The sequence below is a fragment of the Macaca thibetana genome, chromosome 19, assembly GCF_024542745.1.
Source record: "Macaca thibetana thibetana isolate TM-01 chromosome 19, ASM2454274v1, whole genome shotgun sequence".
Lineage (NCBI taxonomy): Eukaryota > Metazoa > Chordata > Mammalia > Primates > Cercopithecidae > Macaca > Macaca thibetana.
This window is the reverse complement of record NC_065596.1, coordinates 28,548,876-28,569,399: the sequence shown is the minus strand read 5'-3', so window position 1 is coordinate 28,569,399 and position 20,524 is coordinate 28,548,876. Positions and strand designations below refer to the sequence as shown.

Here is a 20,524-nt window from a genome sequence, read left to right as displayed (position 1 = left end):
TTCAGTTTGCGCTCAAACCTTAAGAAATAAATTCACCCATATTATCAAAAAAAAAATATTTGTCCTTGTGTTTCTTATTGAATTTGTAGTTCAGTCTCATGAACGCAAACTCAGATGACCCCTAAAATGGTCTCTAGATAAGTTCGTGATTGCTCAATATCTTCAATCTTTTGAGTATAGGTCACACTATACCTCTCTTTATCAGCAAGTAAACTTTACAACAAACATGTGACAGGCTGGGACAAGGTTAAAGATCGTTTTCTCCTTGCTGTAAAAGCTGATCTGCCTGCAGCCGCCACAGCCACCAGCGGTGTCCACAGTTGGAACCCACGCAGGAAGAAGTCATCGTGATGTCAGACGATTTCTTATGGTTTGAAGGCATAGCTTTCCCTAATATGGGTTTCAGATCCGAAACCTTAAGAAAAGTACGTGATGAGTTCGTGATAAAGGATGAAGATGTAATAATATTGACTTACCCCAAATCAGGTAAGGTGGCAGAATCGTGAACTGAGAAAGGCGGTCCATTCGGTGCATGACTGGAGTGCTTGCTTTATGTCAGACAGTGTACCATGCTTTAAGGGGAAGGGAAGAATGCGTAATACCACTGACAATCAGAGAAAAGGATTTAGTCAGGAAATTACGCAGTAGGATGAATGTTCAGAGGGGTAATCGAAGGTATTAGGAGCATCCACAGGAGTGAATCCCAAGGCAGATTCAGGTGTTTGTTTGGTGGCAGGGGGAGGAAGGATGACTGAGGATGACCAGTGATTTCCTGAAAGAAGAAACAGCATTTAAATGGAAATGGGAAGAATGAGTATGAAATTACTTGGTGGGGAGGGATATTTTCAGATAGAAGAATCATCAGGGACAATGGCCAGGAACCACAAAAGAGCCTGGCAATCTCAAGGGGCTTAAAGATGAGGATCGTATGTCTCTGGGAGTGGGGCTGTGGGTGGAGGGTGGTAGGAGCACTGCGGATGGGGTGAGGATTGAGGCTGAAGACATTGGAAGTGGTATGGCCCTGAGAGGCCAAGAGCAATGGAAACTTATTAAGAGGATTTCAGCAAATAGCCAAAAGACGGAAGCAACTGAGATACCCACTGACAGGTAAGTGAATAGGCAAAATGTGGTTTATAGATATAACGGAATGTTATTCATCCTTGAGAAGGAAGAAAATTCCCATGCATGCTACAACAGGGATAAACATCAAGGACATTATGCTAAATGAAATAAGCCAGTCACAAAAATACAAATACTATGTGATTCCACTTACATAAGGTACCTAGAGTCATCTAGTCCATAGAAACAGAAAGTACAGTGGTGGCTGCCAGGGACTGAAGGGAAAGACAAATGGGGAGTTGGTGCTGGCTCTGCATAGAGTTTCGGTTTTGCAACACAAAGATCCTCTGGAGATTGGTTGAGTAACAATGGGAATATACTTAACACTTAACACTACGAAACTGTAGGCTTAAAAGCGGTTGACAGGCCGGGCATGGTGGCTCATACCTGTAATCCCAGCACTTTGGAAGGTCAAGGCAGGCAAATCGCTTGAGGTCAGGAGTTCAAGACCAGCCTGGCCAACATGGCAAAACCCCGTCTCTACTAAAAATACAAAAATTAGCCAGACGTTGTGGCACACGTCTGCAGTTCCAGCTACTTGGGAGATTGACCAAGAGAATCACTTGAACCCAGGAGGTGGAGGTTGCAGTGAGCCAAGATCGTGCCACTGCACTACTCCAGCCTGGACGACAGAGCAAGACTCTGTCTCAAAAAAAAAAAAAACAGGGGTTCATAGCTGGCTGCAGTGGCTCACGCCTGCAATCCCAGTGCTTTGGGAGGGCAAGGTAGGCAGATCGCTTGCGGTCAAGAGTTCAAGACCAGCCTGGGCAATATAGCAAGGCCTGGTCTCTACAATAACATTTTTTTTCTTAATTAGCCCGGCCGGGCTTGGTGGCTCACACCTGTAATCCCAGCACTTTGGGAGGCCGAGGCGGGAGGATCACGAGGTCAGGAGATCGAGACCATCCTGGCTAACATGGTGAAATCCCGTCTCTACTAAAAATACAAAAAATTAGCCGGGCATGGTGGTGGGCGCCTGTAATCCCAGCTACTCAGGAGGCTGAGGCAGGAGAATAGCATGAACCCGGGACACACAGCTTGCAGTGAGCCGAGATCATGCCACTGCACTCCAGCCTGGGCAATAGAGCAAGACTCTGTCTCAAAATAAATAAATAAATAATTTTAAAAATTAAGGTTGAGATGGTACTTTTTCGTTGGGTTTTTTTGTTTTTGTTTTTGTTTTTGTTTTTGTTTTGAGATGGAGTCTCGCTCTGTTGCCCAGGCTGGAGTGCTGTGGCACAATCTCGGCCCACTGCAAGCTCTGCCTCCCAGGTTCAAGCAATTCTCTGCCTCAGTCTCCCAAGTAGCTGGGATTACAGGCGCCCGTCACCACACCTGGCTAACTTTTGTATTTTATTAGATACGGGGTTTCACCATCTTGGCCAGGTTGGTCTTGAACCCCTGACGTCATGATCACCTGCCTTGGCCTCCCAAAGTGCTGGGATTACAGGCGTGAGCTACCGCATCCGGCTGAGATGGTACATTATATGTTATGTATATTTTACTGTAATTTTTTTCCTTCTTTTTCCAGGAACAAACTGGTTGATTGAGATTCTCTGCCTGATTCACTCCAACGGGGATCCCAAGTGGATCCAATCTGTGCCCATCTGGGAGAGATCACCCTGGGTAGAGACTGAGATGGGGTATAAATTACTCAGTGAAGAGGAGGGCCCACGTCTCTTCTCCTCCCACCTCCCCATCCAGTTATTCCCCAAGTCATTCTTCAGCTCCAAGGCCAAGGTCAGTGCATAATGGTTAAGACGTGTTTGATCAATGACTTTTTTTTTTTTTTTGGAGACGGAGTCTGGCTCTGTCGCCCAGGCTGGAGTGCAGTGGCCGGATCTCGGCTCACCGCAAGCTCCGCCTCCCGGGTTTACACCATTCTCCTGCCTCAGCCTCCCGAGTAGCTGGGACTACAGGCGCCCGCCACCTCGTCTGGCTAGTTTTTTGTATTTTTAGTAGAGACGGGGTTTCACCGTGTTAGCCAGGATGGTCTCAATCTCCTGACCTCGTGATCCGCCCGTCTCGGCCTCCCAAAGTGCTGGAATTACAGGCTTGAGCCACCGTGATCAATGACTTTTAAACATTGATGTGCCTAAAAGTCATCTGGAGATCTTGCTGAAATGCACTCTCCTTCAGCAGGCCGGTGTTGTTGAGACCTGAGATTCCGTATCAGGTGATGCCTATGAGGCTGCTCCCAGAACGGTCCTTGAGTTCAAGGGTGTAGACCATTCCACAGATTACCCCAGCCAGATTTAAACCAGGGATAGGGTGAAACAATAATGCCAGAATCTTAGAAAACCAGGTTCTACACCCAACCAGAATGTATAGCCATATGATATTGCTAGATAACCACCTTTGGTTGCCCTAAAAATTAATTAGCCAATCCAAATTCAACAAATGCCTCCTGCCACATAAAAGACACAGAGGTGTTCCCATGGGAAGCAGCGCATTCATCAATCAATGCCTGTGTCCAGGGTGACTGCTCTGGGGCCATGCTGAGCTCTGTACCCACTTCGTCTTACTGTGTTTAGCTATGTGTTGATATCAGCAGCCACATGCATCTCCCATGGGGCTGAGGGGTGATCGCAAGAGGGACTAGGCATAGCCCAGACCTTGCATGGCTCAGACTGCTTCTAGAATCATACTTTCCTGGAAGGTGTTTATTGGTGTGTGAAGTTTTATGGTTTTTTTTTTTTGAGACGGAGTCTCGCTCTGTTGCCCAGGCTGGAGTGCAGTGGTGCGATCTCGGCTCACTGCAAGCTCCGCCTCCCAGGTTCACGCCATTCTCCTGCCTCAGCCTCCCCAGTAGCTGGGACTACAGGCACCTGCCACCACGCCCGGCTAAGTTTTTGTATTTTTAATAGAGACGGGGTTTCACCGTGTTAGCCAGGATGGTCTCGATCTCCTGACCTCGTGATCCGCCCACCTCGGCCTCCCAAAGTGCTTGGATTACAGGCGTGAGCCACTGCGCCCGGCCAAAGTCTGACTTTTTTCACTCAAAGTAATGTCTGTGAGATTTATCCATGATCTTGGGCATTGTACATGGATAATATTGCTACATATCTATGAATGTAGCTTAACTTATGAATTTATTCTCCTGTTAATGATCTTTAAACCATAGTACACAAATATACATCACTCACCTTTGGAAATCTTCCATTTGCTTCCCATTGTGAGCGGACTGTAATATCCCAGAGGGAAGGAACAATGCTTCCTTCTTCCATTGTTATATTCCTAGTGCTGTGACTGCTTCACAGGCACGTTAAATTCGATGAGTGAATGCAGTAAGTAATTTATTAAAATAATCCATTGATATTATCAGGCATTATCCAGGAATTGGCATTTTCTCCATTTTTATGAAGATACATAAGAGTGAGGAATGACTGTACTGATTTTTCGTTCTCCCATTTTTCCGTGTAAGGTGATTTATCTCATGAGAAATCCCAGAGATGTTTTCGTGTCTGGTTATTTTTTCTGGAATAGCGTGAAGTTCGTTAAGAAACCAAAGTCATGGGAACAATATTTTGAATGGTTCTGTCAAGGAAATGGTGAGTGTTTTGCAAAACATGGGGGTGTCTGGAGTCTTCTATCCGACCTCATTTAACATCCAGCCTCACATCTCTAGGTCTCACCAACCCATGGGTTGAAGGGTCCACCACCTCTGGAAGCCAAATCTGCTAAGTTTGCTTACTCTCCCGCATAGCAGCAGAACTCTAGTCACCCCTCAGCTTGCCCCATGATAAACCATCCTAGCTATTTTCTAAGTCTCTAGAACCTCCAGTACTAGCACAGGAAACTTACATTCTCCTCTACTCTCCTAATGCGTAGATTTCTGGAAGTTAGTTTTTCACTGGCTTCCGGGACGACACAATCCCGACCTTCCGCCATATTTTTCTGATGCCTCTTTCCAAAACCCCTCTAATGTTCTGTTTCTATCTGTCTCAGAACTGTTTGCATGACTCTGGGATCGCTACATAAATGTTATGCAGAATTCCTGGGCTTTTTCACTACTTTCCAATTGATCTCAAAACTCTATGGGCCTGCATCTCAGCTGTGATGTGTCTCTCAGCAATACACCAGCTACAGATATCTCCATTAGAGAGAGCCACCGATGCCTCTATTTCAGTACACTCAAATTTGCACACCTTTCTGGCCGGGTGCGGCGGCTCATGCCTGTAATCCCAACACTTTGGGAGGCCGAGGCTGGTGGATCACCTGAGGTCAGGAGTTCGAGACCAGCCTGGCCAACATAATGAAACCCTGTCTCTACTAAAATTACAAAAAATTAGCCGGGCATGGTGGTGGGCACCTGTAATCCCAGCTACTCTGGAGGCTGAGGCTTGAGAATCGCTTGAACCCGGGAGGCAGAGGTGGCAGTGAGCCAAGATCATGCCACTGCACTCCAGCCTGGGCAACAAAATCGAAACTCCATCTCAAAAAAAAATTTTTGAACACCTTTCTCCTATGGGTGAAATGGTTTCTAGTGCACCTTTACCTTACTCCACCCCTCACCCAAAGGCTAGCATGAGCCTAATATTTCATAAGCATCCTCTTTTCCCATCCCACTCCCCTGGACCCATCACCACTTTCCTTTCTCTAATTATTAATCAAGTCCTACCATCTTGATTAATATCTTCATTCTGGTCTCAGCACTTTGGGAGGCTGAGGCAGGCGGATCACCTGAGGTCAGGAGTTCAAGACCAGCCTGGCCAACATGGCAAAGCCCCATCTCTACTAAAAATACAAAAAATTAGCCGGGTGTGGTGGCATGTGCCTGTAGTCTCAGCTACTCGGGAGGCTATGGCAGGAGAATCGCTTGAATCTAGGAGGCAGAGGTTGCAGCGAGCGGAGATCGCTCCATGGCACTCCAACCTGGATGACAGAGTGAGACTCTGTCTCAATAATAATAATTAATAACAATAATAATAATGTATTCCATACTTGACAATTTCTAAGAGAGACCATCTTTTTTTTTTTTTTTTTTGAGATGGAGTCTCACTCTGTTGCCCAGGGCTGGAGTGCAGTGGCCGCATCTCAGCTCACTGCAAGCTCTGCCTCCCGGGTTTACGCCATTCTCCTGCCTCAGCCTCCCGAGTAGCTGGGATTACAGGCGCCTGCCACCTCGCCCGGCTAGCTTTTTGTATTTTTTAGTAGAGACAGGGTTTCAGAGAAACCATCTTAAATGTTGTCACCGCCCCGACAAAAAACGGTAAGTATATGAGGAAATGAATATGTTAATTAGCTTGCTTCTGTCTGATATGGTTTGGCTGTGTCCCCACCCAAATCTCATCTTGAATTGTAATCCCCATAATCCCTACATGTTGCAGAAGGGACCTGGTGGGAAGTGATTGGATCATGGTAGTGGTTTCCCCCGTGCCGTTCTCATGATAGTGAGTGAGTTCTCACGAGATCTGATGGTTTTTTTGTTTTTTGTTTTTTGTTTAGAGCTTTAGGGTTTTTTTTTTTAATTTTTCTTTTATACTTTAAAAAGGTATAGGGTGCATGTGCACAATGTGCAAGTTTGTTACATATGTATACATGTGCCATGTTGGTGTGCTGCACCCATTAACTCATCATTTACATTAGGTATATCTCCTAATGCTATCCCTCCCCCTCCTCCTACCCCATGACAGGCCACCATGTGTGATGTTCCCCACCCTGTGTCCAAGTGCTCTCATTGTTCAAGTCCTACCTATGAGTGAGAACATGCGGTGTTTGGTTTTCTGTCCTTGCGATAGTTTGCTCAGAATGATGGTTTCCCACTTCATCCATGCCCCTACAAATGATATGAACTCATCCTTTTTTATGGCTGCATAGTATTCCATGGTGTATATGTGCCACATTTGAGATCTGATGGTTTTATAAGTGTCTGGCATTTCCCCTGCTGGCACTCACTTCTCCCTCCTGCTGCCTTGTGAGGAAGTAACCTTGCTTCCCCTTCCATGATTGTAAGTTTCCTGAGGCTCCCCCAGCCATGCTGAACTGTGAGTCAATTAGACCACTTTCCTTTGTGAATTACCCAGTCTTGGGCAGTTTTTCATAGCAGTGTGAAAACTGACTAATACACTGTCATTTCACAATGTATACATATTTCAAAACATTGTGTTATATACTGTAAACATATACCATTTGTTGGTACCCTTTGACCAAGTTTCATTCAAGTTTTCTCAATTATACGTTAACAAGCTGGTGGGGGAGTGAACATAATAGATTGGATGCTTGCCCTCATAAAATGTGTAACCTATCACTCTTTCTGCCACTCCATGCAGTGATCTATGGGTCATGGTTTGACCACATTCACGGCTGGATGCCTATGAGAGAGAAGAAAAACTTTCTGTTATTGAGTTACGAGGAGCTGAAACAGGTAACCCCATCATTTTTAGAGTCAGTGCACACCCTCTCACCACCATCCTTACTTTCCCTAAATTCCCTCCATCGCGCTGTGTCTTCATGCCACCCTCTCAGTTAAAGTGGAGGCTGGTGAAGAGTCACAAAGAGTGGGATTAACTCCCTGGTCTTCATTGCCCTGTTTCTGGTTGACCCTTGCCCAAGCTTCATGCTCCTTATTTTATCTTAAAACATCTAAGCCAGGCACTTTGGCTCACTCCTGTAATCCCAGCACTTTGGGATGCTGAGGCGGGTGAATCACGAGGTCAGGAGTTCAAAGCCAGCCTGGCCAAGATGGTAAAACACCATCTCTACTAAAAATACAAAAATTAGCCGGGTGTGGTGGCAGGCACCTGTAATCCCAGCTACTCAGGAGGCTGAGGCAAGAGAATAGCTTGAACCTGGGAGGTGGAGTTTACAGTGAGCCCAGATTGTGCCACTGTACTCTAGCCTGGGCGACAGAGCAAGACTCTGTCTCAAAAAAAAAAAAATCTAGAGAGCTTTTTTGGCACTGGTGCAGTGGCTCACACTTGTAATCCTGTAATCCCAGCACTTTGGAAGGCCAAGGTGGGAGAATCACTTGAGGCCAGGAGTTTGAGACCAGCAAGATTCCAGTCTACAAAAGACAAAAAAAATTAGCCAGATGTGGGGGTGCACACCTCTAATTCCAGCTACTCGGGAAGCCGAGGCCAGGGGAATCACTTGAGCCCATGAATTCGAGGCTGCAGTGAGCTATGATCACACCACTGCACTCCAGCCTGGGGCAGCAGAGCAAGACTCCAGCTCTAAAATTTAAAATAAGGAGCATGTTCCATGCATTGAGGCAGAGTATGATGTCTCCTGCTAGCACTGGTGTATGTAAAAATTTCTCTGGGCGAGACCTATGGTGCTGCTGATAACCAAGCATTGAGAGGGCACTGGAAGAGAGGACGGGACTGGGTAGAAGTGGTTTATTTCCAGAGATGGTTCCAAGTGTCTGACATCTCAGCTTGGCTGGTATGAACAGAAATGAAGGCATGCAATCAATTTATCTCACTATTCTGAGATCCAAGTACTGGAATGAATAGTGACCTAGGGGAAAAGCTGTCAAATGATACTCAGAACCATTGAGTGATTAGGCCATTGAAAGAACAACTTGAGGCCGGGCTCAGTGGCTCACGCCTGTCATCTCAACACTTTGGGAGGCCAAGGCAGGTGGGTTGCTTGATTCCAGGAGTTTGAAACCAGCCTGGCCGACATAGCAAGACCCCGTCTCTACTAAAAACACAAAAAATTAGCCGGGCGTGGTGGCGGGCACCTGTGGTCCCAGCTATTCAGGAGGCTGAGGTAGGAGAATCACTTGAACCCGGGAGGAAGAGGTTGCAGTGAGCCGAGATAATGCAACTGCACTCTAGGCTAGGCGACAGAGTGAGACCCTGTCTCAAAAAAAAAAGAAAAAGAAGGTTGGGCACAGTGGCTCATACCTGTAACCTCAGCACTTTGGGAGGCCGAGGTCAGGAGTTCAAGACCAGCCTGGCCAACATGGTGAAACCCCATCTCTACCAAAAATAGAAAAAATTAGCCGGGCGTGGTGGCGCACACCTGTAGTCCCAGCTACTGAGGAGGCTGAGGCAGGAGAACTGCTTGAACCCGGGAGGCCAAGGTTGCAGTGAGCCAAGATCATGCCATTGTACTCCAGCCTGGGCAACAGAGCAAGACTCTGTCTCAAAAAATAAATAATAGTAATAATAAGAATTTTTTAAAAATAAAGAAAGAAAAAAGAACTTGACCTATTAGTGGTATCTTACAGAAAAGAGAAGATAACACCAACATTGGATTTTGTTCCACCTGAGGGACATCACATCCCAACACCTTCCTCTGGCTCCTACTGTCCAATGCTCTATGGCCTATGGCCTGAGCTTGAATTTCTTTTTTTTTTTTTTTTTTTTTTTTTTTTTTTTTGAGACGGAGTCTCGCTCTGTTGTCCAGGCTGGAGTGCAGTGGCACAATCTTGGCTCACTACAACCTCCGCCTCCCAGGTTCAAGCGATTCTTCTGCCTCAGCCTCCCGAGTGTCTGGGATTACAGGCGCCCACCACCACGCCCAGCTAATTTTTGTATTTTTAGTAGAGATGGGGTTTCACCATGTTGGCCAGGATGGTCTCGATCTCCTAACCTTGTGATCCGCCCACCTTGGCCTCCCAAAGTGCTGGGATTACAGGCGTGAGCCACCATGCCCAGCCTTTTTTTTTTTTTTTTTTTTTTTTTTTTTTTTTTTTTAAGAGATGGAGTCTCACTCTGTCGCCCAGGCTGGAGTGCAGTGGCATGATCTCAGCTCACTGCAACCTCTGCCTCCTGGGTTCAAGCGATTCTCCTGCCTCAGCCTCCTGAGTAGCTGGGACTACAGATGCACGCTGCCATGCCCAGCTAATTTTTTTTGTATTTTAGTAGAGACAGGGTTTCATCATGTTGCCCAGGCTGGTCTTGAACTCCTGAGCTCAGTCAATCTGCCCACCTCAGCCTCCCAAAGTGGTAGGATTACAGGCATGAGCCACCGCACCAGCCTTTTTTTTTTTTTTTTTTTTTTTTTTTTTTTTACACAGAGTCGTGCTCTGTCACCCAGGCTGGAGTGCAGCAGCGCAATCTCAGTTCATTGCAATCTCCGCCTCTCGGGTTCAAGTGATTCTCGTGCCTCAGCCTCCCAAGTAGCTGGGATTACAGACATGCACCACACCATCCGGCTAATTTTTGTGTCTTTGGTACAGATGGGGTTTCACCACATTGGCCAAGCTGGAATGAATTTCATTTCTATTAAGAAGCCCTTTGTAGGCCGGGCACGGTGGCTCAAGCCTGTAATCCTAGCACTTTGGGAGGCTGAGACGGGCGGATCACGAGGTCAGGAGATCGAGACCATCCTGGCTAACACAGTGAAACCCCGTCTCTACTAAAAATACAAAAAAAATAAGCCGGGCGAGGTGGCGGGCGCCTGTAGTCCCAGCTGCTCGGGAGGCTGAGGCAGGAGAATTGCGCGAACCCGGGAGGCGGAGCTTGCAGTGAGTGGAGATCTGGCCACTGCACTCCAGCCTGGGCGACAGAGCCAGACTCCGTCTCAAAAAAAAAAAAAAAAAAAAAAAGAAGAAGAAGCCCTTTGTAACAAGTTTGGTTGGCTACCTCAGATACATGATCCCATAGTTTCCTGGGATTTTCCTTTCAGATCACACAATGAACTTATTTTAGTTATTTCCACAGTTGTGTCTCTTCTTATTAGATAACCAAAGTTTGTGAAATAGAGAAAACAATTAAAGCATGATAGATTCTAAGAGTAAGGCCTACGATTCAAATAAAGTCCTTCTGGTTACAATAATCCATTTTGTTGGCCAGGTGTGGTGCTTCACGCCCATAATCCCATCACTTTGGGAGGCTGAGGCGGGCAGATCACCTGAGCTCAGAAATTGGAGCCCAGCTTGGCCAACACGGTGAAACCCCCTCTCTACTAAAAATACATAAATTAGCAGGGAGTGGTGGTGCATGCCTGTAACCCCAGCTACTCAGGAGGTTGAGATAGGAGAATTGCTTGAGCCTGGGAGGCGGAGGTTGCAGTGAGCTGAGATCACGCCACTGCACTCCAGCCTGGGCGACAGAGTGATATCTTGTCTCTAAATAAATACATAAATAAAATCTTACAAATAAAAATCTATTATCTTAATCTCCCAGGATCATGAACCTAGTCCAATTATTGAGATGAAATATAAGAAGATATTGTAAATCTCTGTATGTTATTCAAAAGCTAGTTACGGGAAACAGTACTATCTGACGGCGCAGCTGGGATTTGAAATCTAAGCCCTTAAGTCTCTGTCAGATTCTCCCTGAACCTCTCCTTGCTAACCCTGATTACTGTCTAGAAGCCTCTCTAAACGTCTCTTAGGAAACCCGAGGCTCTGTGTTTTATTGTTAAGTTGTCCTAAGTTCTACCACTCAGGAAAATCCACAATGATCCTTGCATCATTTGTGGTTTTCCGGTTGGTTTTGTTTTGTTTTGTTTTCGAGACAGGGTCTCACTCCACTGCCCAGGCTGGAGTACAGTGGTGCAATCACAGCTCACTGCAACCTCAACTTCCTGGGCTCAGGTGATCCACCCACCTCAGCCTCCCAAGTAGCTGGTACCACAGGTGTGCGCCATCATGCCTGGCTAATTTTTGTATTTTTTGTAGAGACAGGGTCTCACTATATTGCCCAGGCTGGTCTAAAACTCCTGGACTCAAGTGATCCGCCTGCCTCAGCCTCCCAAAGTGCTGGAATTACAGGCAGGAGCCACGGCGCCCAACCCATCCTTGCGTCTTTTACATACTTCATGCCCTCTCTTCTTTACCTTCTTTTCTTTCTTTCTCCTAATTGCATTCAACTCAATCTATTCTCATGTCTGCATCTTGTTCCTCTCTTCTTCCTCCTCCTCCTCATTCTGCAGTTCCCTCCTTCTCATCTTCTTTTTTTTTTTTTTTTTTTGAGACGGAGTCTCGCTCTGTCACCCAGGCTGGAGTGCAGTGGCCGGATCTCAGCTCACTGCAAGCTCCGCCTCCCGGGGTCACGCCATTCTCCTGCCTCAGCCTCCCGAGTAGCTGGGACTACAGGCGCCCGCCACCGCGCCCGGCTAATTTTTTGTATTTTTAGTAGAGACAGGGTTTCACTATGGTCTCGATCTCCTGACCTCGTGATCCACCCACCTCAGCCTCCCAAAGTTCATCTTCTTTTTTTTTTTTTTTTTTTTTTTTTTTCTGACAAGGTCTCACTCTGTCACAAGGCTGGAGTGCAATGGCATGATCTCGGCTCACTGCAGCCTCCACCTCCTGGGTTCAAGCAACTCTCCTCCCCCAGCCTCCCGAGTAGCTGGGATTACAGGCACCCACCACCATGCCCTGCTAATTTTTGTATTTTTAGTAGAGACGGGGTTTCACCATGTTGACCAGGCTGGTCTCGAACTCCTGATCTCAAGAGATCCACCCACCTCAGCCTCCCGGAGTGCTGGGATTACATGCATGAACCACCACGCCCAGCCTTGTTTTTCTCTTTTGTATCCTCTCTCTTGATTTTTCTTTTTTAGGACACAAGAAGAACTGTAGAGAAGATCTGTCAGTTCCTGGGAAAGACGTTAGAACCCGAAGAACTGAACTTAATTCTCAAGAACAGCTCCTTTCAGAGCATGAAAGAAAACAAGATGTCCAATTTTTCCCTCCTGAGTGTTGATTTTGTAGAGGAGAAAGCACAACTTCTGAGAAAAGGTAAAAGAAAATCCTTTCGTTTCCAAATATACCAGAATACACGGCACACATGCCTATGGTCACAATTGGGTGCTAACAGTGGAGATGAAAGAGTGCTTTTTTTTTTTTTTTTTTTTTTCCTGAGATGGAGTCTTGCTCTGTCGCCCAGGCTGGAGTGCAGTGGTGCGATCTCAGCCTACTGCAACCTCCGCCTCCAGGGTTCAAGTGATTCTTCTGCCTCAGCCTCCTGAGTAGCTGGGATTACAGGCACACGCCACCGTGCTGAGCTAATTTTTGTATCTTTAGTAAAGACGGGGTTTCACCATCTTAGCTAAGCTGGTCTCGATCTCCTGACCTTGTGATCCACCCTCCTGGGCCTCCCAAAGTGCTGGGATTACAGGCATGAGCCACGGCGCTCGGCTAATTTGTCAGCTTTATTTGCTCATCACCCAGAACACTTGTCCCGTGGCTTCATCAGGGAGCCTCTTCTCGTGGTACCGATGTGGGCTGTAGGCGCGTGGGGAAAGTTGGTTCCGCCTGGGAAGGTTATCTGACTTACGTGAGGTCATTCAGATTCTCTCTCCTCTGAATGTGACATGAGCATTATCCATTCTACAAACAGTGACCAGGTAAACGAGCAACGCTTGCCAGACCTACGAGCTGTGATTCACCTGAGAAACGAGGACAAGGACGGGGTTGGGGATGGCCACAGTGCGGCTGCCCCACTGATGAGTTAGGGTAGAGATCTCTGTCCTGGACAAAGAAATGTGTGAAGGAAGGCTTCATCCGGAAAAGGGAGAGAGGGGAGACTTTGCTGTCAGACGCTGTAAGGTGCCAAGATGAATGGAAATGTCTATTGCATGCGGTGAAAGAATCCATTTTTCCAGGGCCAGGTGCGGTGACTCATGCCTATAATCCCAGCACTTTGGGAGGCCACAGTGGGTGAATCACCTGAGGTCAGGAGTTCGAGACCAGCCTGGCTAACACGGTGAAACCCCATCTCTACTAAAAATACAAAAACTTAGCCAAGCGTGGTGGTGGGTACCTGTAATCCCAGCTACTCAGGAGGCTGAGGCAGGAGAATCACTTGAACCTGGGAGGAGGAGGTTGCAGTGAGCCGAGATCATGCCATTTGCACTCCAGCCTGGGCAACAAGAGTGAAACTCCGGCTCAAAAAAAAAGAATCCATTTTTCCAAAATCCTACAGTTCTAATATATCTGGGACAGTGCTCCACGGAGGAAAGAATTAAATCCTTCAAATGACCCAGAGTCTTGGGCAATTGTAAAAGTAAACGTTGGTCGGGTACGGTGGCTCACGCCTGTAATCCCAGCACTTTGAGAGACCAAGGCGAATGGATCACTTGAGCTCAGGAGTTTGAGACCAGCCTGGGCAACATGGTGAAACTCTGTCTCTACTAAAAGTACAAAAATTAGCCATGCATGGTGGCACACACCTGCAGTCCCAGCTACTTGGGGGAGCTGAGACATGAGAATCACTTGAAGCCAGGAGGCAGAGTTTGCAGTGAGCCGAGATTACAACACTATACTCCTGCCTGGGCGACAGAGCGAGACGCCATCTCAAAAAAAAAAAAAAAAAAAAGAAAAAAGTAAATGTTGAAATGTTGAGACTTCATATAACTCATCTATATTAGGGATACATGCCATACACGTACACCACAGAAAGAAAATACACAGAGCCTGTCCTACATGATATGTGTTATGAGGTGAAAGACAGCAAGGATGGGGAGTGAACTCTAAATTGGGTGGTGAGAGAGAACCTCGCTGAGAAACTTGAATTGGAACAAAGACTTGAAAGAGGCAAATAGGCAAGTCATGGGCCAATCTGAGACAGCAGCGTTCCAAGGAGAAGGAGCGTGGGACACCAATTCTCTGAGGAATGGGGATGCCTGTCATGTTTGAGGCAGAATCAGAAGTCCCCGTGTGAGTAGAGTGATGGAGAGGGTAGTTTTAGGGGATGAGCTCAGAGAAGCCACAGGGGCTGGATCACCTGGAGCCCTGTAAGCGCCTCCAGCACTTGTACTTGAGTGAAACCGAGAGTCCTCGGAGAATCTGAGCAGAGAAGTGACATGATCTGGGATCATGAGGGCTGCCATGCGGAGACTAACTTATGAAAAAGAACGATCAAAAGCAGAGACCAGGCTGGGCACAGTGGCTCACATCTGTGATCCCAGCACTTTGGGAGGCCGAGGCAGGCGGATCACCTGAGGTCAGGAGTTCGAGACCAGCCTGGCCAACATGTCAAAACCCCATCTCTACTAAAAGTACAAAAATTAGCCGGGTGTAGTGGCAGGTGCCTGTAATCCCAGCTATTCAGGAGGCTGAGGCATGAGAATGCTTGAACTCAGGAAGCAGAGGTTGCAGTGAGCCGAGATGGCGCTACTGCACTCCAGCCTAGGGGAAAAAGAAGACTGTCTCCACAAAAAAAAAAAAAAAAAAAAAAAAGAGCAGAGACCAGTTATAAGTGTACTGCAATAATCCAGGTGAAAAATGATGTTGGCTTAGGTCAATGTGGTAGAAACAGAGGTGGTGAGACGTGACTTGATTCTGGACATACCAGATGATATACTGACATTATTGCTGAGGAATTGTACACAGGATGGATGGGAGAGAGGAGAAGGTAGGAAATCGTTTCCAGCTAGGTGAATGACTATGTGACCAGGCAGGACAAAGGCCCACCATGAACCATCGGCCATTCTGCTGTGTTATCGACAGTGTCCATGTCAGGTGCCTGGTGGGAACGGACCAAGGAGATGTGTGATGTGACCTGAGTTTCTGCTTCATGTTTCCAGGCATATCTGGGGACTGGAAAAATCACCTCACAGTGGCCCAGGCTGAAGCGTTTGATAAACTGTTCCAAGAGAAGATGACAGATCTTCCTCGAGAGCTGTTCCCCTGGGAATAGCGTCCAAAACACTCTGGATCTTATATGGAGAATGACGTTGGTTCTCCTGTCCTTGTACATGTACCCAACTGGGGGTCATTGCATAAGACTTATTATTTTATCCTGAAGCCTTAAATATCAAACCTCTGCATCTCTGATCCCTTCCTTGTTAAAAGTTACCAGGCTTCCTGCCGGGCACGGTGGCTCACGCCTGTAATCCCAGCACTTTGGGAGGTTGGGGGGTTGGGGGATGATCACGAGGTCAGGAGATCGAGACCATCCTGGCCAACATGATGAAACCTCATCTCTACTAAAAATATATAAATTAGCTGGGTGTGGTGGTACGTGCCTGTAGTCCCAGCTACTCAGGAGGCTGAGGCAGGAGAATCGCTTGAACTCGAGAGGCGGACATTGCAATGAGCCAAGATCGTACTACTGCACTCCAGCCTGGGTGACACGGTGTGAGTCTGTGTTAAAAAAAAAAAAAAAAACGAGCAGGGTTCAGAGAACCAGGGTTCAAAGCCCAGGGATGCAGAGGTTGCAGTGAGCTGAGTCACGGCATCCCAGACTTTTTTAAATGCTTGCAATATTTCCAACTTACAGAATGCTACAGGAATAATGTACGTACTACCTAAAAGGATGTCTAAACATTTTTTAATAAAAATAAATAGCTACAGTGACAGATTTTAGAGCAAAAATTAGTAATAAAAATAAGAAATAAAATTGCAGAAGCACTTAAGGTTCCATTTATTTTCGTCACATGTATCTCCACAATTTATTATTACTCTAACCTTAAGGAGGGTAATTTCAATCTAATTTTATCCTCTTACTCTGTGTTGTTACACCATATACAAAAAAATGGTGTTTATGGAGGCTTTTAAAACTTACATAAGGCCAGGTGCGGTGGCTCACACCTGTAAACCGAGCACTTTGGGAGGCCGTGGGCAGATCACTCGAGGTCAGGGGTTAGAGGCCAGCCTGGCCAACATGGTGAAACCCCGTCTCTACTAAAAATACAAAAATTAGCCGGACATGGTGGTGGGCACCTGTAATCCCAGCTACTCAGGAGGCTGAAGCAGGAGAATCGCTTGAACCCGAGAGGCGGAGGCTGCAGTGAGTTATGATCACACCACTGTACTCCAGCCTGAGCAACAAAGCAAGACTCTGTCTCAAAAAAAAAAAAAAAAAAAAAGTATTATATTTTCTAGCTGTTTGGCTTTAGCTTAAATTACACAAGTGGAAAGAAATATAATGTTGCCTCTGTGTCTTATCCATGCTTTTCTCCTACTTGAATGTGGGGTGTCTCTCCCCCATCCCACCTGGAGGTCTCCTGTGTGGAAGGAACCAGCTGGTCTAGGTGGCTCCTGGGGACACCCCAGGGCCAAGCTCTGGCTGGCCGCTCCCTGGGCTGGAACAGTGATGTACTGTTGTCCCCTGGTGGCCATGGAGCATCACAACAGGTAAGTGGAAGCCTAGGACTCTCCCAGTTCTGGGGGTGCCCCTGAATGAACCCCATCTCTGATCTGACCCCACTGTGTCTCTAGGGACACAACTGCATCTCGAAGTAACAACAATAAAAACCCACAATATCCTTAAGTTATTTCCTGTCAGGCATTTTCTTTAGAAGAATTACAGGGAAGCAGTCTGGGGTTTTTTGTTATTTTGGGGTTTATTTTTTTGAGATGGAGTCTTGCTCTGTCGCCCGAGCTGGAGTGCAGTGGCACAATCTCGGCTCATTGCAACCTCCACCTCCCGGATTCAAGTGATTCTCCTGTCTCAGCCTCCCAAGTAGCCGGAACTACAGACGCTAGCCACCATGCCAGGCTAATTTTTGTATTTTTAGTAGAGATGGGGTTTCATCATGTTAGCCAGGCTGGTCTTAAACCCCTGACCTCAAGTGATCCGCCCACCTTGGCCTCCGAAAGTGTTGGGATTAAAGGCATGAACCACTGCACCCGGCAGAAACAGTCTGGTAAAATGGGAGTTTGAGAAAGAAATTTTTTTGAGACAGGGTCTTGCTGTGTCATCCAGGCTGGAATGTGGTGATACCACCACAGCTCACTGCAGCTTCGACCTCCCAGGCTCAAGGGATCCTGCCGCTCAGCCTTCCGAGTAGCTGGGACCACAGGTGGTGCCACCACACCTCGCTAATGTTTTAATTTTTTGTAGAGACGGGCTCTCACTATGTTGCCCAGGCCAGTCTCAAACTTCTGGGTTCAATCCATCCTTCCACCTCGGCTTCCCAAAGTGCTGGGATTAGAAAGCGTGAGCCACCTCACTTGGCCTTGAAAATCCTTTTTTTTTTTTTTTTTGAGACAGAGTCTCACTCTGTCACCCAGGCTGGAGTGCAGTGGTGCAATCTCGGTTCACTGCAACCTCCGCCTCCTGGGTTCAAGCGACTCTCCTGCCTCCGCCTCTCAAGCAGCTGGGACTACAGGCGCCCGCCACCACACCTGGCTAATTTTTTGTATTTTTTTTTTTTTTTTTTTTTTTTTGAGACGGAGTCTTGCTGTGCCCCAGGCTGGAGTGCAGTGGCGCGCGATCTCGGCTCACTGCAAGCTCCGCCCCGCCGGTTTCACGCCATTCTCCTGCCTCAGCCTCCCAAGTAGCTGGGACTACAGGCGCCCGCCACCTCACCCGGCTAATTTTCTTGTATTTTTAGTAGAGACAGGGTTTCACCGTGTTAGCCAGGCTGGTTCGATCTCCTGACCTCGTGATCCGCCTGCCTCAGCCTCCCAAAGTGCTGGGATTACAGGCGTGAGCCACCATGCCTAGCTGAAAACGTTTTTAACTAATGAATTTACTGGTGGCTACTGTATTCATTTGATATAAAAATAATGACCATTCACAGGCCAGGCCCGTGGCTCATGCCTGAGGTGGGTGGATCATGCCAGAGCTTGGTCCTGGGGTGTCCCCTGGAACCACCTAGACCAGCTGGTTCCTTCCACACAGGAGACCTCCAGGTGGGATGGGGGAGAGACACCGCACATTCAAGTAGGAGAAAAACATGGAAAAGACACAGAGGCAACATTATATTTCTTTCCACTTGTGTAATTTAAGCTTAAGCCAAACAGCCAGAAAATATACTTTTTTTTTTTTTTTTTTTTTTTTTTTTTTTTGAGACAGAGTCTTGCTTTGTTGCTCAGGCTGGAGTGCAGTGGTGTGATCATAACTCACTGCAGCCTCCGCCTCTCGGGTTGATCTTGATCTTGAGCCAAGATCAAGCCATTGCACTCCAGCCTGGGCAACAAGAGCAAAACTCTGGCTCAAAAATAAATAAATAAATAAAATAAAATAATGACCATTCACATCTTTCTCTTTGTGGCACTTGATTTTTACCTAGGTGGATTTCTGTGAAAGGGACAATCAGATAAGGCAATTTTGACTTTTCTTTTAGTAAAATAAAGGTTTTTTTTTATTATTATTTTTTTTGAAACAGAGTCTTACTCTGTCACTCAGGCTGGAGTGCAGTGGCACAATCTTGGCTCACTGCAGCCTCCACCTCCCCGGTTCAAGTGATTCTCCTGCCTCAGCCTCCCGAGTAGCTGGGATTACAGGTGTGCACCACCACACCTGGCTAAGTTTTTTATTTTTAGTAGAGAGGAGGTTTCACCATGTTGGCCAGGCTGGTCTCAAACTCCTCAACTTAGGTGATCCGCCCACCTTGGCCTCCCAAAGTGCTGGGATTACAGGCATGAGCCACCAAACTGGCTTTGGTGTCTTCTTAATAATGATGGTTACGCATCATCTCTCAGGATTTTGTCTACTCCACGGCAGGGATTTGACCGAGAACAGCAGTACTCAAGTTTTGCACATTGGAATTGCCTCAAAGCTTTAAAACATACTGGTGCCCCATCCCAACAACCTCACTATTATTATTATTTTTTTTTAAGAGATGGGGCAAGCCAGACGCCGTGGCTCAAACCTATAATCCCAGTGCTTTAGGAAGCTAGATGGGAGGATTGCTTGAGCCCAGGAGGTCGAGACCAGCCCAGACAACATAGAAAGACCCTATCTCTGCAGGAAAAAAAATTAAAAATTAGCCTGGCTTGGTGGCACATGGCTGTAGGCACAGCCACTAGGGAGGCTGGGGTACGAAGACTGCTTGAGCCCGAGAGTTCAGGGTTACAGTGAGCTGTAATCACACTGCTGCACGCCAGCCCGGGTGACAGAATGAGACCCTGTCTCGAAAGAAGGAAGGAAGGAAGGAAGGAAGGAAGGAAGGAAGGAAGGAAGGAAGGAAGGAAGGAAGGAAGGAAATCACCACTGCACGCCAACCTGGGTGACAGGGTGAGATCTTGTCTCAAAAAAAAAAAAAAAAGGAAAGAAAAAGAAAATCAGGCCGAGTGTGGTGGCTCATGACTGTAATCCCAGTACTTTGGGAGGCTGAGGCGGGCAATTACCTGAGGTCAGGAGTTTGAGACCAGTCTGGCCAACATGGTAAAACTCTGTCTCTACTAAAATTACAAAAAAGATTAGCTGGGCGTGGTGGTGGGCGCCCGTAATCCAAGCTACTCGGGAGGCTGAGGCAGGAGAATCGTTTGAACCCGGGAGGTGGAGGTTGCAGTGAGCCTAGACTGCGCCATTGCACTCCAGCCTGGACAAAAAGAGCAAAACTCCATCTCAAAAAAAAAGGAAAAAAAAAAAAGAAAATCAGAAACTAGATCCAGGGACCTAGGATGAAGTTGGGTGTTAAAGCAAAAGGTTTTGGCCAGGCACGGTGGCTCACGCACTTTGTAATCCCAGCACTTTCGGAGGCTGAGGCAGGAGGATCACATGAGATCAGGAGTTCAAAACCAGCCTGGAAAAGAGTGAAACCTCATCTCTACAAAATATACAAAAATGTCGGGTGCGGTGGCTCACGCCTATAATCCCAGTAC

The 20,524-nt window shown here is 47.0% G+C and overlaps 1 protein-coding gene across 1 annotated transcript; it reads left to right on the top strand.

Annotated features, from left to right (window-relative positions):
* The first annotated feature begins 222 nt into the window (after positions 1-222).
* On the top strand, positions 223-15,795 carry SULT2A1 (sulfotransferase family 2A member 1). Its single transcript, XM_050772329.1, has 6 exons — positions 223-486; positions 2,651-2,859; positions 4,544-4,670; positions 7,392-7,486; positions 12,586-12,763; positions 15,553-15,795. The coding sequence occupies exons 1-6, from the start codon at positions 351-353 to the stop codon at positions 15,663-15,665; spliced, it is 858 nt and encodes a 285-aa protein (XP_050628286.1). The 5' UTR covers positions 223-350; the 3' UTR covers positions 15,666-15,795.
* Positions 15,796-20,524: the final 4,729 nt, after the last annotated feature.